Raw genomic sequence first — 16,828 nt, 5'->3', positions numbered from 1 at the left:
CCAGCATGTCCACACTATAGATACTCCTTGACCATTAGTCACTTAGCAGTCAGCTGGTTTATCAGATTGACTGTCATGTATCACGGTGTGTTCATGCGACCCTCGCTTTACTTCACGATGGCCTCACAGCACAAGGGAGTGATGCTGGCATGTTGTTATAATTGATCTATTTCATTATTTGTTATTGCTGTTAATCTCTCACTATGCCTAATTTAGAAATTAAACTTTATCATAGGTATATATGTATAGCAAGAAACACAGTACAGGTTGAGTATCCCTTATCTGAAATTCTCGGGACCAGACATGTTTTGGATTCTTTTTGGATTTTGGAATATTTGCATTATACTTACTGGTTCAGTATCCCTAATCCAAAATCCAATATGCTCCAGTGAGCATTTCCTTTAAACATCATGTTGGTGCTCAAAAAGTTTCAGATTTTGGAGTATTTCAGATTTCAGATTTTTGGAAACTGTGGTACATCTACACAATGGAATACAACTCTGCTATAAAAAAGAACGAAATACTACCATTTGCAACAACATGGATGGACTTAGAGAAAATTATATTAAGTGAAACAAGTCAGGCACAGAAAGAGAAATACCACATGTTCTCAATTATTTGTGGGAGCTAAAAATAAATAAATAAATAAACACACAAACAAATAAAGGGTGGGGGGAAGAAGACAATAACCACAAAAATTCCTTGAATTATTTAAGCCAAGTGCACAGATGTGGGGGGGGGGAGGTGGTGGAGAGGAACGGGTAAAGGGGCATGAAAATCAAGTACAATGTATTTTGAGAAGTAAAATAAAATAAAATTTTAAAAAATGAACAAAAAACAATACAAATAAAAAAGTATAACAACTATTTACATAGCATTTACATTATATTACATATTATGATATTATATTATATTAGGTATTAGAGATGATTTAAAGTATACAGGAAGGTGTGCATAGGTTGTGTGCAAATACTACATCATTTTACATCAGGGACTTGAGCATTTCCAAATTTTGGTACCCATGGGTGTTCCTGGAACCCATCTCCCACAGATACGGAGGGACGACTGTACTTTGCTATGGCAGCCCTGGCAAACTAATACACTGCCCCTCACTAGTTCTATCTAGGGTATAGTTTTTTATAAATTTTAAAAAAAAAAGATTTTTGGATTAGGGATGCTCAACCTCTATACACAGGGTTCGGTACTATCCGAGGTGTTGGGCCTCCACTGGGAGTCTTGGAACGTGCCCCCATGGATGAAGGGGGCTACTGTATGTTACATCTTCAGGGAGGGGGTTCTTTGTCACTGGAGGCATACAAGCAAAAGTTAGAGGTCCCCTGACTGGGGATGTCACTGAAGTATGAAGCCTCAGACTGGAGTAAGCACACTGATTTTGAGGTCTGTAGTTGTGGGCTGGAAGGCAGTTGCTTGAAGGCCTGCCCTACACCTTTGGATCATTCTGGAGTCTCATCCCTCATGAGGTGCTGAAATCTGGTGGAGTCCGGACATGGAATCATCAGGCTGGGAGACAGGGAGTTCTGGGTTTTGAGGGATCCTCTTTGTGTAGCTGGTTAACCAAGTCCCAGAACAAGGAGCCTTGGGAGGCAGCCCAGTGTGTGGGAGAGGCTGAGCAGAGTCTTCTACCTCCTGCTCTGGAGACTTCTCCTCTGCCAGGCCTTCTGGAGAGGTGTGATGGGCAGAACAGCACAGGCTACTACCCTGGGCCAGCCTGACTGTCTGACCCTGGCTGGATGGAGCAGAGGCCTCTGACTTGTGCTGGGAGGGCCTCTTGCTTTGCTTGTTCCGGGGCAGGGACAGTCCCCCTGGGCATCAGACAGGGGTGCAGGAAGGTGGTGGGATAAGCGGGCACGGGGCTTGGCTGAGAGTCTCCTTATAAGCCCTCATGGCAACAGAGCTGCAGTAGCTTTGGTGTGTGCCCTGGGCCTGGAGGCCACCAGCTGACCCTTCTGCCCTGCAGCCCTTATGCACCCTGGAAGACAGGCTTCCTTTGGGAGTTCTGCAGGTCTGCAGTGGCAGAGGCCCTTGGATCTGGCTGTCACTTATTGTCCAGGTTTGGGCTCAGCCTCTGCCCATGAGCCTGAACGCCTCCCAGTCCCCAGCATGGTCCTTCCTGCTTCCACACCCTTGCCCAGGCAGTCCCTCTACCTAGAATGCCCTCTCCATCTCAGATGGGCTTCTTTGGTCACCGTAACCATTATTCCCTTCCTTTGATGCAGGCATCACTCTTCCTCTGGCTGTGGGGATCTCGATGGGGCTGCCAGACCCTGGGTGACTGTGTGACTCAACCTGGACCAACTGCAGTCCTCCCTTGGACTGTGCAGATGGGCCTGTGGAGAGAGTCTCCTTGTTTCTGGTGGCAAAGTAGAAATGTGCCTGCAAGGACAAGTGATACACAGCCTGTCTGAGGGAATGACGCTGATGCAGGGGACTCTGAGGGGAGGGTGGCTGGGGAGCTGAGGCCATTGGGGTCCCTCACTTCCAGTCCCTGTCCCTGCCATGGGGTATCATGGGCCAGTACACTCCCCTTTGGGCCCCAGGGGGTTTGAGTTGGATTTCTAGCTCTTGCAACCAGGAGCCCGATGGGCTTCTATCTTTCAGGACCCACATCTGTCACCTCTGGGGCACCTGTTAATACCTTGCCATAGCACCAGGCAGGACATAAGCCACCCTCAGCTCTTCAGAAAACAAGCGACTCATGTCCAAAGGCTGGGCATTATTTATCTGTCTCTCCTTTCCCAGGCACACAGCAGGTGCAAAGTCACAGTGCTTGGCATGGAGGAACGTGTGCTCAGTATAAGGGCTGACATTTAACAAGCACACCAGGACATCTGCAGACAGTGGAGTATCACCTGATGCAGTGGTTACTGGGGAAGCCTCACAGTCATTCCACTAGTGCTGCCCTTTCTCCCTAGAACATTTCCTGGCCTCCTGATTGGGTCTGCTTACGAGGCACAGATGGAAGCTCTCTTGCCTTTGATGCAAAGTAGTGTTTTCAGTTTGATGAACAGGTATAGCTGGAAGGACCTGGAAAAGGTTGGCTGCTGCTGAGGGTGGGTGTTCAGTTGGCCTTGGAGGGGGCATCCTAAGACACGACCTCAGAACAGGCCGAGGTGAGAAAATCGGTGGAACTGAGTGGCTGCTTTAAAAAGGGGCGGTTCTAATTCAAACAGAGAAGATGCAGCCGATTTATAAAAACGGCTTCTTCACTCTCTGCTTCGTGTTCCCAGCTGCGCTCCAGTGCCTGGTATGCAGTAGGCATGCAATAGATATTTGTTGAATGAGCAAACGAATTCAACAAATATTTACTTGTTAAATGTTGCCTACTATTTTCCATGCACTGTGGTAGGTGGGCTGGCCTTGTTATTTATAGAGATGACGTGTGTGCACGCGTGTGCATCTGTGCACGCACAGGCACACATATATTAACTCACATTCAGTTATGTGTTTCATTGGCCCCTGTGATTACTGTCTTCGTTGGGAGCTAATGACACATTTACTGGACTTGGCCAAGCTTATATTTTTATGGCTTTATTTCCAAGACCAACACCAGATTTTTTTAAAGAGAATATTTTGATGCAGGCAAAAATTTATATGAAAAACAGAACGTGCTTTCCTGGTACACTGTCCCAACTCGTTTCTCATCAGTGAGTGCTAGCTGCCTCTCTCCCCCTGTGCACACACATGCACTTTGTATTGGAGTGGGGGTCAGTGCCCACCTGAGGGATGACTAACCGCCTTTGCTGCTAGGATTTTCCCATCCAATCTGCGTGTAGGTAAAGCCAAATCCAAGGTGCCTGGGTGTGTGTGCATATTCCCTGTGGTGGTGGCTTCCATGTTTCCCCTGTTTTAAGCAATGGCACTCTATGTTTAAATGAAATTTTATATGGAACCCCATGGGTTCACAAGAGAATAAAAGCAGATCTGCTTAGCTTGCGATGAGGATGGGGCTCTTGCTCAGCCTCGATACCACCTGCCCCCTTCCTTGCCAGGGCCTCCACAGGACTTCCTGGAGTCCCAGGGCTTCCAAGGCCCCATTCGAAAGCAAAGGCCCCGGGGAAGGGCCTGCACACACGTGGGTCACACACGCTTGCAGATGCTCACCTGTGCATGTGCTGTGTATTCATGCCTCTTCTCTCTCTCCCCTCCCCCTGCTCGCCGTGACCGTGGTGCAGGCAGGCCTCATCCGCACAGACAGCACCGACTACTTCCTTGAGCCTCTGGAGTGGGGGCAGCAGGAGCAGGAGGTCAGCGGGAGGACGCACGTGGTGTACCGCCGGGAAGCTGTCCACCAAGAGAGGGCAGAGCCTCACGGGGACCTTCACAATGAAGGTAGGCTGTGGGCAGGGGTCCCAAGTGCTATCTTTGTCCACACGTCTGGGGGGTTTTAGGTAACTTCTAGCCTTAAACTATCAATACCTGACCTCAGTCTTATCTGTAAAATAGGACTGGGCCACGTAGACCTGCTGTACCAGTGAAGAAACTCCAGTGGGTGTTGGGAGCTACTATAATTGGCTGGACTTAGTGGCCAGAGGAGCCACTCATGCCCTGAACTGTGGTCTTTAGGACCCCAGAGGTCTGTGAGGTCTCAGTATTGCTTCTCAAGGTGATTTCTGAGCCACGGTGGAAGGTGGAATGGCTGCATTTGGTACTTCCTCCTAAAAATCAGCCGAACCCTGTAGGAGGAAGGAAGTTCTTAGGGCACTTACAGAGAGGCCGCCTGGTGTTAGGGCAGCAGGGTCAGCTTTGTGTCCAATAGACCACTTTTAAATCCTGCCTCCAACTCTGTCTACTGTGTGATCCTAGGCAGGTCACTTAACGTCTCTGAACCTCATTTTCCTAATCAGTAAAGTGGAGATGATCAACGTCTACCTGCTAAGGCTGTTATATGTGTTGGTGATAGTCCTTATAAAAACCCCAGCATGGAGCTTGGCCCATAGTAGGTACTTGATAAATGGTGGCTCTTGTTACAGTATTGTCATTAAGGTGAACCACTGACACATTAGGGTGGGAGCCCCCCGAGGGCAGGGGTGACCCTGCACCCTGGTGACCAGCACGGGTGCCAGCACACTGTTGGCACTCAGGACCCACAGTGGAGTGAACGAAACACATGTGACGGGGCTGGTCCTGGGCCTGCGGCCAACTTCATAGGCAAACTTAGCTTCGTCATAGGCCCCCTTGGCCAAGAGGAGCTGAGAAGCATTGGGTGGGATTTGGTCATGCGGGGAGCACATCCTTGTGCCAGGACCCTGGGCCTAGCGTGAAGGAATGCCTGGAAACCAGTTGTCCCCACATACAGTACATCCTTTGAAGCGCCAGCTGTTCTCCAAGTGTCACTCATAAATGAAGCCACAGCATCAGAGCCATGGAGGGCTGTGTAGGCCTGGGGGAGGGGAGCCCTCGAGGACTCTTGTGGATTTCAGAAGGGGACTGGTGGCGGGTGCCTTCCCTCCACTGTGGCTGGGAAGAGCGACCTGTCTCCCTTAGGCTCTGCTTTAGTTGAGGCCAGTTCTGAATCAAAAAAGCATAAATCCCCCCTTTTGGGGAGACACCTCAGGGAAGTCCAGCTCCAGAGCTGTGAGCTTGGAACCAAGAACATGGCCCACCACCGTGGTCGTCAGTGGCCGGGAAGCTGAGACCACTGAGCTCGTGGAGTTCGAGTTCGGGCCCAGGGAAGCGTGGACCTGACTGTCTTCTTGCATCAGGCTTCCTGGTTGGAACTCCTGTGGGTCGGGGGTGGGGCTGGGGCCTGGCCCACCTGTGGTCCTTCCTTAGAAAGACAAGGGGCAAGAGACAACTTTCTTGGAAACCTGTGACTTGTTCTCTGTTATTTGAAAGCCAGTAGTGGGTCTGAACCCCGTATGTGGAGCAGCATTTCAGGGTGCACCTGTCTCCATTTAATACGCTCCATTAAGACAAAAGGTTTTATCTCAGCTCTTTGAGTATATTTCTCAGCCCGAAGAGAAATGCCTCCGAGGCCTTGGCCAGCCACACAGAGCCTGCCTCGCAGCCTGCAGAAAGCTTTTGAGGACTTTCCCTCCACCTGGGCGCCTCCCATATCTCTGCCATCCTGTCCTGTGCAGGTGTCTCCTCCTGGGTCTGTCCCCTTCTCCCATAGGCTGGGGGGTTCTAGAGGACAGATACCAAGTTTTCATCATCTTTGTGTCCCTCACATGAGTCCTCTCCCCATGGGGGTGTGTCCAGCTTTCCTGGAGGAAGGAGCGGAGGTGTTGGAGGCGCCATCCATTAGGTTTTCTAGCTCAGCTATGGTCATAGGGAGGTTTCCTGGCCCCCAGGCTCCACTGTGAAGGGGTCTGATGTGCACCCATAACCTTGGGGTTGGAGGGGACTATTCCTCTTGGCACTCATGGCCTTGGCTGCTGCTTCCTGAAGAGGGCACATGTGCACACACTCATGTTCACACACACCCAGCATCCACCCATACCCGTGCACACTAACATACCCTCCACACACTCACACGCTCTCAAACACACTCTTGCACACACCCTCACTCACACACGTCTTTGATGGGCCCCAAAGAGGAGTGAAGCGATTCTTTCCTCGAGGGCTCTGGTGAGAAATGAAAACTGTCAGAGTCCGGGGTAGGGATTCCCTTGGCTGGACCTCCAGGTGCAAGCTGGACTTCACTCAGGCCCTCAAGGACTGTGCTGTGGGCCCTGCCTTGGCCTTGGAGGCTGTGCCTGGACGCCCCCTTGCTTCTCATGCTGCCCTCTCCTTCAGCCCATGGTCCAGCTGTCTGTAGCCCCTTTCCCACCTCCAGGTCCCTCTTGAGGACACCAACAGGGCATGTGCTCCTGAGGCCAGAGCTCGGGTGCTCTGCCGGGGCCAGGGCTGCCGCCCCTGCTGCTTTTTATAAAATTGAGATCAAACTCACCATTTTAACCATTTTAAAGTATACAATTGAGTGGTTTTCTCTATATTCACAATGTTATGCAAACATCACTACTACCACATTCTAGAACATTTCCATCATTCTCACAAAAAACCCCATCCCCATTATAGCCATTCCTGTTTCCTCCTCCCCAAGCCTTGGCCACCACTGATCTGCTTTCTATCTCTGTGGATTTTCCTATTCAGGGCATTTTATAAATGGAATCATACAGTATGTGGCCTTTTGTGACTGGCTTCTTTCACTTAGAATATTTTCAAGGTGCACGTTATATAGCATGTATTAGTAGTTCGTTCCTTTTTATGGCAGAGTAATATTCTATTGTATGGCTGTACCACTTTATTTGTCCATTCATCTGTCAATGGACATTTGGGTTGTTTGCACTTACTGGCTGTTATGATTATACTGCTATGAACATTTGTGTGCAAGTTTTTATGTGAACATACATTTTCATTTCTCTTGGTTGTGTACCTAGGAGTGGAATTCCTGGGTCATATGGTGACTCTAGGTGTAACTTTTTAGGAATTGCCAGCTGTTTTTTCAAAGCAGCTGCACCATTTTACATTCACCCGGGGCTTCTTGGGTGGGCTAATCAAAGCCTCTCAGTGGCTGGCTCGTCCCCACTCTGCCTTGAGGGTTATCTATTCCTGGCCTGAAGGATGAGAGACACATAGGTTAGGTGTGTCTGGGATGTCCGCAGCATCTATGGCTGATGTCACCTGGCCCTCCCCCAATCCTCCTCAATGTCTGCTGAGAGAGACATCTAGGTGGACCCTAATAGGGTGTGGCAGTGGGAGAGAGATTGGGTTTTCATTGTGGGTTCTTGCAGTTATCTTGCTGTGTGACCTAGGCTGGGTCAGGTATCCTCTCTGTGCCTCCCTTTGACAGACCTGGCAGGGAGGGCTCTGAGGCGTCAAGTTTAGTATTCCACTTGCAGCACTTAAACTTCCAGGCACTGCTCATGTGTTGGGGGTAACTGTTATTTATTCTCCCTGCTCCATGGAGAGAGCCTTGTCCCTTCTCCTCCCCTCCTGCGGGGTCCTCCCTCTTCTCTCCCAGGAATTTGTCTGTGGGCTGCTGCACTCACCATTGGGCTCAGATGCCAGGGCCGCTGGGCCACCTTTGTGGGGTATGAACTGCAGAGGGATACCAGCCTCAGAGGCAGGTAAGGGTGAAACCCACCTGGGCCCTGCTCACAGGGCTATGCATATGCCCAGAGGATTGCCGCCCTTTCTAGATTTCCCAGCAGGCCAGCGGCCACACATTTTTCCAAATCGTAGGGCTAGTGCCTTTTTCCTTTGTACTGCAATGCCACCAACCAAAGGGGAAATAAAAAGCGCCAATCCCCAGGGGTCCCTGTTGGCCGGTCCTCAGATTTTAGTTCCCTAAGACCCACGTTGACAGCCTAGAGGCAGAACTCGGGTCTGTGCACAGGTGCCTGCTGATGCATCTGCAAGGATCACCCGTGTTGGTGCTGGCATCTCCACAGACCTGCTCCCATGCGCAGCACAAAAAAATCATGATGGATTTGGCAGGTGCAGTTACCTCTGTGCCTAAAGTAGGTTGTCTCCTGCTCCCTGTTAAGCTCTGGCTTAGAGGTCCCCCCTCTGGAAGGCTTCTCTAGTCAGTCTTGCTGTAGCCCTTGACCTTAGTATATTGTGACCATCTGCTTTCTTATCTGTCACCTCCACTAGGTGGTGAGCTCAGGGGCCCTCCTGCCTTCATCACCCACTCACCCTCCATCCATCTAATAAGTACGGGCGCCTCCTGCAGCCACACCCCTTGACACTTGCTGGGGACATAGTGGTGGCACCTTTACATCTCAGCCCCTGGCCCACATCTGGGGGGTTCTTAGAAATCAGTGGTACAAGTGTCACAACTTCAGGGTGGGATGGCAGGAAAGTCATTAAATATTAAGGCTCTAAATCCTTCTTGAGATACCCCAGCCTCTGTCCTGCTTTCTTAGCTTTCACTACAGTGTCCTCATGTCCTCTCACTATATGCCCCAACATGTTACTTCAGTCTTCATTCAGGCTATGGTGTAAATGACAACAATTTAAGGTGTTACCTTTCTAGGTGGCAGTATAGACAGTGATGTTTCAAAGCCCGAATGTTTGATTCAGACAGATCTGGACAATCTACTTAATGTCCTTGAACCTCAGTTTATTCACCTGTATAATGAGGACAGTAATCTGATAGAGTTGTTGTAAGGATTGGATTAGGTTCGATTAGGTGTTAGCAAACTAAGGCCCATGGCCAGATATAGCCTGCCACCTGTTTTTGTAAATAAAGTTATATTGGAACACAGACACACTCATTTATGTATTGTTTGTGGTTGCCTTTGTGCTTTAACCACAGAACTGAATAGTGACAGAGACTGTATGACTCACAAAGTCTAAAATATTTATTCTCGCGCTGGGAGCGTAGCAGTGCTCCCGCCACGGGTTCGGATCCTATATAGGGATGGCCAGTTCGCTCACTGGCTGAGCATGGTCACACACACAAAAAAAAAAGGACAAAAAAAAAAAAAAAAAAAATGGATAAACAAAATGTGTTATATCCATAGCCATACAGCAGAATCGAGGTTATTTTAAAATATTTATTCTCTGGTCCTTTATGGAAAAGTAATACGAGTTAATAAATGCTAGTTAAATAAGTAAATATTTTCGAGAGGCACAGGGCATTCTCCACGGCTTCCTAAAATGTCCTCTGAAGGCCGCAGTAACATTGTGGGTTTTTTTCCTTTATCAAGATGTTTTCACCCACTGCCATCTTTGATTTTTACAGCAAACTTGTGGAGCAGTAGATCAAGGATTATTCATCCCCATGTTACAGGACAGGAGGTGGAGGCCTACGACACACAGTGAGATAGGGCAAGGGGCTACTGGACCCAGGCTTCTGGCTCTGGACAGTTCTTAGTCTCCTTGCTGTCATGCCAGGAAAAGGGCTCGTGCCTGTGAGGTGACCTCATGTTATGCAGCCTACAGAGGCAGGAAAGGGGCACACATGATGGGGTAGTGGTGGGCGGGCAGTGTCACGGTGACAGCTCCTCATGTGTGTCTGACCTCGCCTTCTTCCTGTCTGTAAGATCTGTGCACCGTGCACAAATCCCACACGTCGGGATGGCTCACCTCACAAAGACCATGAGATAGAGACCGATATAATCAAGCAAGAGGAGTTTTATTCCAGCATGCTGGGGTCACTCAGCATTCACGACAAAAGTGACCCCGAGCCTTTAACACAAGAGCTTTTTATACAGTTTTTTAGACAGACTTTCACAATAGGATGAGTTGTTTACTGTTTATAGGTTATCAGAGGTGACCTTTGGATTTATTGGTGGGCTTTAGTGAGCTGGTACCCTGATAAGGAACAGTGCACTTCCCAATCGTTTATCTTCCAGGTGGCTTTTAGATAAGGAACTGGTCAGTCAGTTCCTGGAACCGGGTGGTGTTTTACTCCCTTCCTGGAATTTAATGTGTCTGGGCCTGCCTTACTTAAAACGACATTAGTTATGTTTTCTCGTTTTTAGCAAGCATTAAATACAGAAGCAAATTAAGCATGTTAAAGTTATATTTTTTCTACACTGTCCCGCTTCCAGCCTTTGGCCTGGGTGACCTTCCCAATCTGCTGGGCCTGGTGGGGGACCAGCTGGGCGAAGCAGAGCGGAAGCGACGACACACCAAGCCGGGCAGCTACAGCATCGAGGTGCTGCTGGCGGTGGATGACTCAGTAGTTCGCTTCCATGGCAAGGAGCATGTGCAGAACTACGTCCTCACCCTCATGAACATTGTGAGTGTCCCTCCTGTGACCTGGGACTGGGTTGGGGTGGATGGGCCTAGGAGTGATCTGAATGGCAGGCTTCTCTCAGGCTGGTGTTTTACAGGAGGGACTTGGAGGAGTCGCTTCTTACTCCTTAGCCTGGCAGGCATGCCCTTGGCAGCTGGGTTCCATGGTGAAATGGGCCCGAGCTGGCCTGATGTCCGTCCCAAGCTTTGCAGTCCCGTGTGGAGGTGGCTCACAGGCTACCAGTGCCGGAGCCTACAGACAGTGGGTTCTGGGCTTGGCCACATTCAGAGCCTGGGTCAGGCATGGCCTAGGGCCTTGCTTGCCTTGGAGTTCAGGGACTTTCCCGAGATTCACCATCTGGAGAAAAATGAGCTGTCAATCTGCAAAGGGGGTTCCTAGGACCCTGATGTGGGCCTTGGGTGTTCACAAAGACCAGACAGTCAAGGAAAATGAGGGATGTGGGTAAATTTGGAGACTGTAGGGAACAGAGGGTCCCTGCCCTGTCCAAGTGGGTGGCTGCTACTCAGCTGCTACTGGTAGCTGTCCTGCAAAGATGCAGGGCTCTTGTCACAGAAAGGCCAGTTTTTCAAGAGAAGTCAGAAATGCAGGGTGTTTATTAAGGGTTTTAAAAAAAATTTTATTATGGAAAATTTAAATCCAGATATCTAAGTGAAAATTCCCAATTTTTAAATGTTAGAATAAAACCCACTTTGAATGCCAAACAAAACACACGTATAGCCATATGTGACCTGTGGGCTACAGGTAAGCACCTCTGAGCTAAAAGGGGCAGAGATGTGGGAGAGCAGAAGGCAAGGAAGGGTGAAAGTGTGGGAGGTGGGCCCTGCCCTGTTTCTCTTCTGGCCAGATGCCTCTGCCAGGGTGCCTGCAGCTGTGGCTCTGGGGAAGATGGGGACCCGTCTGGGTGAAGCGAGACCTAAGGTGGAAATAGAACAGATCAAGGCCAGATGCTGGGGAGGGTGGGCAGGACCTGTTGGAGTGAGACCCTGGCTCAGCTTGCTGTGACACTGTGGAGTCCAGGCAGGACAGTGGTGGGAGGTGGAGTGGGAGGGGAAATGCCACACCAACAGGAGGCAGCAGGGCAGGTGCCCTTCACCTCAGAGTCTCTGCATGGTGACCAGATTAATGGCTCATCATAAATGTTCATCTGGAGCACAACAGCTGAGAAAGAAGATATGTTTGAGGGCACTTGAAACAGTATATGGAAAGATTTCTATTATCTTTCAATTCTATTTTTCCACGAACTTTTTGAAGTACCCTTGTATACATAATGGGCCCTGGAGAATTTGAGTGGGGCCTCGAGAGAAGGTCAAAGCTTCCAGCCCCACATGGGCCTCTACTGGCCTTAAGGTTAGGGTCCTCTGAGCCTTGTCGTGTTTGGAGAGCATGGAGAAGTCGGCTAGCTGCATGTTCTCCTGCAGACCAAAAGATGACTGTGGGTGGGCCAGGGCCGGGATAGAATCAGCATATCCTCAGTCTAACATGGACAGTTTTGGAAGCTCCGATGATATGGAACTGATTGAAATTCTGCACTAAAAGGAATGTTAGTGAATCAGCCGAGAGCTCACAGTCTGACTCTGCCCCTTCCTATCTTTGTGACCTTGGAGGCAAGTTACTAACCCTCTTGACTGTCCTCTTCTGCACTTTTAAAACAGCATTATCAGTACTTACTATGCGATGTTTTTGGGTGGATTAAATGGGCACATGGTGCCTAGCATGGTCCCTTGTATGACATAAGTGCTCAGTAAATGGTTGTTGATAATAATGATGTGGCTTTAGTAAAATGAATGGTAATGCCTGTCAGTTGATGAGGAGAAACATCAACCCATGGTCACGCCAGTCCCCGGGAACATTTGGAGGATAATGAAACAGCATGACCTTGCCTGTGCTGCCTGGGGTCCTTGATCTGGCTACACCACAGGTGAGATGGCTGCTGGGAGGGCAGCCCCTAATTAACCGTGTGCCCTTGGGCAAGAGACCTGCCTTGCTTAGGACTCTGTAGGTTGCAAGTGGTTAAAAACCAATTGAATCTAAATTTTATAAAACAGGGAAATTTGTTGGTTCATGGGTCAAACTGTGGGAAGGACAGGTTGGAGTTGGTTATAAGAGTAATAGAAATTAGAGGCTTACATGACTCTCAGTTTTTAGATTCCCTCCTCTCTTCCTAATTCTCTCTGACCAACCTCTCTACAAGACAGATTCTGGCTACTAGCAGCCCGAGGCCAACTCTTATCTCCATAGCTCCACGGTTAGAGACCAAGGAAGCTTTCCCTCCAGTTCCCAGGCACAAATTCCTGGGGCAGGACTCTGATTGGCCTAACTTGGGTCACATGGCCACCGTTTGGACCAATCACTCTGTGTTAGAGAGGAGATCATCAGTTTTCCAAAGGTGGAGAAGCATTAGATGCACACATGGTCACTGGAGAAATTGTTCTGAGGTGGCCAGACACCCTGATTTGCGTCTGCTATGAAACTTACCCCTCCAATACTCTGCATTTTAATAGTGTCCCTCTTGGCTTTGTTGTGAAGGTTATGCCTAAAGTATTTAGCACACGTCTGCACGTAGCAAGTACTCAAGTAGTGCTTTCTGTTATGGCCATTAGTGACGTTACTTGTCTTCATGTAGATGTGAGTAAGTTGTTCTTTGCCTGAGTCTCTGAAGGTGAGTTCCTTAAGGGGAGGGACATTGTCTTATCCTTTTTGGAACCCTAACGGCACACAGCACAGTGTCCAAGGCCCCTGACAGGTGATCCGTAAATGTGGAAGTGAATTGTGTCTATGAGGGAAGCAGGTAGCCAGCATCCACTGAGATTAGAAAAGAAGGCAGCAGATTTCTGTCTGCAATGCCAGCACCAATAAAGAGCAGGGCTAGAAATCAGCTCTAGTGATGGGAGCCCTAGTAAATACTTATTCTCCTATCCCTTAAGCCTGTCGTATGGCTTAGGACACAAAGAGCAAGGGCTACCACACGGAGCTGTTTGAGAAAGAGAGAGGGAGGAAGGGAGAGAGAATGACTATAAATATGCACACACCCACACGCTAGAACACTTGACCACCCACCCAGATTCTAGGAATTGCAGGCCCAACCTAAGACCACACAGCTGAGTACTAATCCCATTAGTGGGAGGCCCAGCCGAGAGCCGGGCTGGGCCCCAGGAGCCAGCAGGTGGAGAATAGGAGGAGGGGCCGGAAAGGGGCAGGAGGCAGGGGAAACCCTGGGATGCCCAAGTGCACTGGGAGCCTGGGTCCTGTGGCCTAAAGCTGGGGCTGAAGGCCACAGATGTGTGAGACAGGTCCTTTCACAGTCCCAGACTCTTTCAGTTTGTTAAAAGATGATTTTCAGAAAAAGGTAAAATCACAACTCTCATACAGAAATAAAAATTGTGTTAGAAGGCCCGGCCTGTGGCTCACTCGGGAGAGTGCGGTGCTGGTAACACCAAGGCCACGGGTTCAGATCCCTATATAGGGATGGCCGGTTAGCTCACTGGGTGAGCACAGTGCTGACAACACCAAGTCAAGGGTTATGATCCCCTTACCGGTCATCTTTAAAAAAAAAAAAAAAAAGTGTGTTAGAGATTTTACTTATTAATTTACTCATTAATGAGATTTTTAGTCATTAATCAATGACGGCATCAGGCACATGTTATAACTCAGTCAAGAGAGAACCCAAGAACAGAAACCATTATGGATCAGGGATTTTGAAATGAACGTGCAAATGGAGATAAAACTGGCATTTCCCAGGGTGGAGGGGAGACCGCGTTTGCACGCTCTCTGTGATCTGCGTGCTGTCCATCGCTGGGTGGCTTCCTCAGGATCTGATACAGGTGGGGGGAAAGCTGTGCCGCAGACAGTGCTGCGTTTCCACTGGAGGACAAGTTTTTACTCTGAAGGTGAGGCCTTCCTAAGTGTGAGGAGGCTGCGTCCCCACTCCTGGAGCTAGAGGGGTGGCAGCTTTTCTCAGTCCACATCCCTGGATCCTGGCTGTGTGATAATCCTAAACAGCTATGTGCTGGGACTGTGTCCCCCACCCCCACACACTGCCTTGTCCCCTGCACCTCACTTTCTGGATTCTGGCTTGGGCATGGGGAGTGGTGAGGGTGAGTCGTCAGAGGAGTACCGCAGGCTCTCTCAGGCAATATGGTCCATTTTTTCTTGCATCTTTCAGAGAAAGTCTTTCAGAGGTTCCCTTGGGCACCTCCATTGAGGATTTTGTTGCTCAGCTTATTAAGTGACTCTTGATTGGGCTAAGATTTCAGCACGTTCTGGAAGGGTGGAAGAACTTCCTGGAGCCCTGCTCCCCAGCTGGCTTTACCCCAGTCTTGGCTGTCATCCATTTATTTGTTCAGAGCCAGAGCTGCGCTGCCTCAGTGGGCCCTCCATGATGCTAGGCATTGGGCAGGGTGGAGTGGGGTGTTAGGGCTCCTGTGTTGCAGGTGACAGGCCCAGCTCATACTAGCTTAAACCAAAGAGGGGCTCTATTGGAAGGAAGCTGCTGATGTGCCCACAGAACCAGTGCAAGAGCTCCGGGACAGGACAGCTCCAGGGACCACAGGGACTAGGGCCTCCGCCCATTAGGATACTCCCTCCTTTCCCTCCCTGCTGGTCTGTGCTCGGTGATGGAAGCCAACAGCAGACAGGCTTTCTCCCATGCTGGGAAATGGGGCCATCTCCAGATGCTCACACGTCATGCTCTTAAGACCCAAAGGCTAGAGGTATCCTTCCTGCCCTCCTAAAGAAGATTGGCCAGGGGTGGGTCCTGTGGCCATCACTGGACTAATCGCTGTGACTAGAAGGTCAGAACCCACCGCTGTGTGTGGAGGTGAAGTGGAACGGGATATGTTCCCAGAAAGCAGGCAGCGAGGCATGCAAACAAAAGGATTAGCAAAAGAATTAGCAAGCGTAGTCCCGGCCTGCAGAGCTTACACTGCTGTGTGTCCACAGACAGTAGATATGATATTGTAGGAACCATTAGAGTCATTTTTTAGCAACCACTGGGAGCCAGACTCTTTCTAAACTTGATATCATTTACTTTAAGCCTCCCAATAACCCTATGAGTATCCTCAATGTCCTTATGCAGAAACGGGGTGCAGAGGACTGGCTGTAACTTGCTGGTCTCCCGTCTGGTCAGCTGTGGGGCTGGGATCTGAGCACTGCTCTGTCCTCTCCAGAGCTCACTCTCTTCCTGTGACCTTGTGCTGGGTGATACTGCCCATGGCTGATTACCCAGGTGTCCGGAAAGAAAAACAACTTTTGCTCTCCTCTCTTATGTTCAGTTATGGAGGGCCTGCAAATTATCTGCAAAGACTGATTGGCAAGGGAAGAGAGTTTATTTACTAGTTCCTCAAATATAGGAATGTTCAGTGATGAGAAACTCAAAAGGATGGTTAAAATTGGGGGCTTATGTACCTAATTTAGTGGGGAGAGAAAGGGAGAGGAAAAGGCTTCTATGGGAAGGACGTATAGGTTTCTTTGGGAAAGACAAATTGGTTTTTCAGAGAACAAATGGGAGATGAAGTTTGTGATAATGTCTGCTGATGCGGGTTCGAGTCGTCTTTCTGTCTTCTTTATGGCCATGAAAGTCCCCTGAGAGGGGATTTCTGGTAGCTTCATTTCCCAGAAGGTGCTGTTTCCAGTCAGAGAAGGGAAGCTCTGGGAAGGCTTCCTTTTGCATCTGTTGAGTTTCAAATGTCTTCAGTTTAAAATGATATTTAATACTAACTCTGGGGTTCCAAGTGGGTCCTTACACAGGCCAGGAAGAGGACCCCAGGAGTGACCCCAGGAAAGTGAGTGAGGGTATGCGTGTATATCCTGGAGGGGCCGTGACCCTGTGCCAGTCTCTGAGATCGCTGCTTGGGGTGGGACTCCACATCTGTGGGTTCTGGGCCCCTGTGTGCCCTTGGCAGAGCCTTACCAGACCCACTGGCTGGTCTGGTCTGAGGCCCTCTAGAAGGTTCTTAGAGGGTCAAATCAAGTGACCTGGCAGGTGGAGGGGCTGCTCTTTGGGGCTGTGGCAAAACAACAGAACCCACTTCTGAGGTGTGGTGTTAAAGGCAGCAAAGGTAGGAAGGTAACGGGGAGGGAGGTTGGGGGCTTGTT

At 49.6% G+C, this 16,828-nt stretch overlaps 1 protein-coding gene across 8 annotated transcripts in view; it reads left to right on the top strand.

Moving 5' to 3' along the window:
- ADAMTS14 (ADAM metallopeptidase with thrombospondin type 1 motif 14) overlaps positions 1-16,828 on the top strand; it is a 101,257-nt gene that overhangs the window by 22,833 nt on the left and 61,596 nt on the right. For all 8 annotated transcript variants that reach the window (XM_063101823.1, XM_063101821.1, XM_063101820.1 and 5 more), the window contains exons 3-4: positions 4,194-4,350; positions 10,527-10,717. In XM_063101823.1, the coding sequence (XP_062957893.1) occupies positions 4,194-4,350; positions 10,527-10,717 (348 nt within the window). The remainder of the gene's footprint in view (positions 1-4,193; positions 4,351-10,526; positions 10,718-16,828) is intronic.

This window comes from Cynocephalus volans, chromosome 7 (assembly GCF_027409185.1).
Source record: "Cynocephalus volans isolate mCynVol1 chromosome 7, mCynVol1.pri, whole genome shotgun sequence".
Taxonomy (NCBI): Eukaryota; Metazoa; Chordata; class Mammalia; order Dermoptera; family Cynocephalidae; genus Cynocephalus; species Cynocephalus volans.
This window is presented reverse-complemented; position numbering and strand designations above follow the sequence as displayed.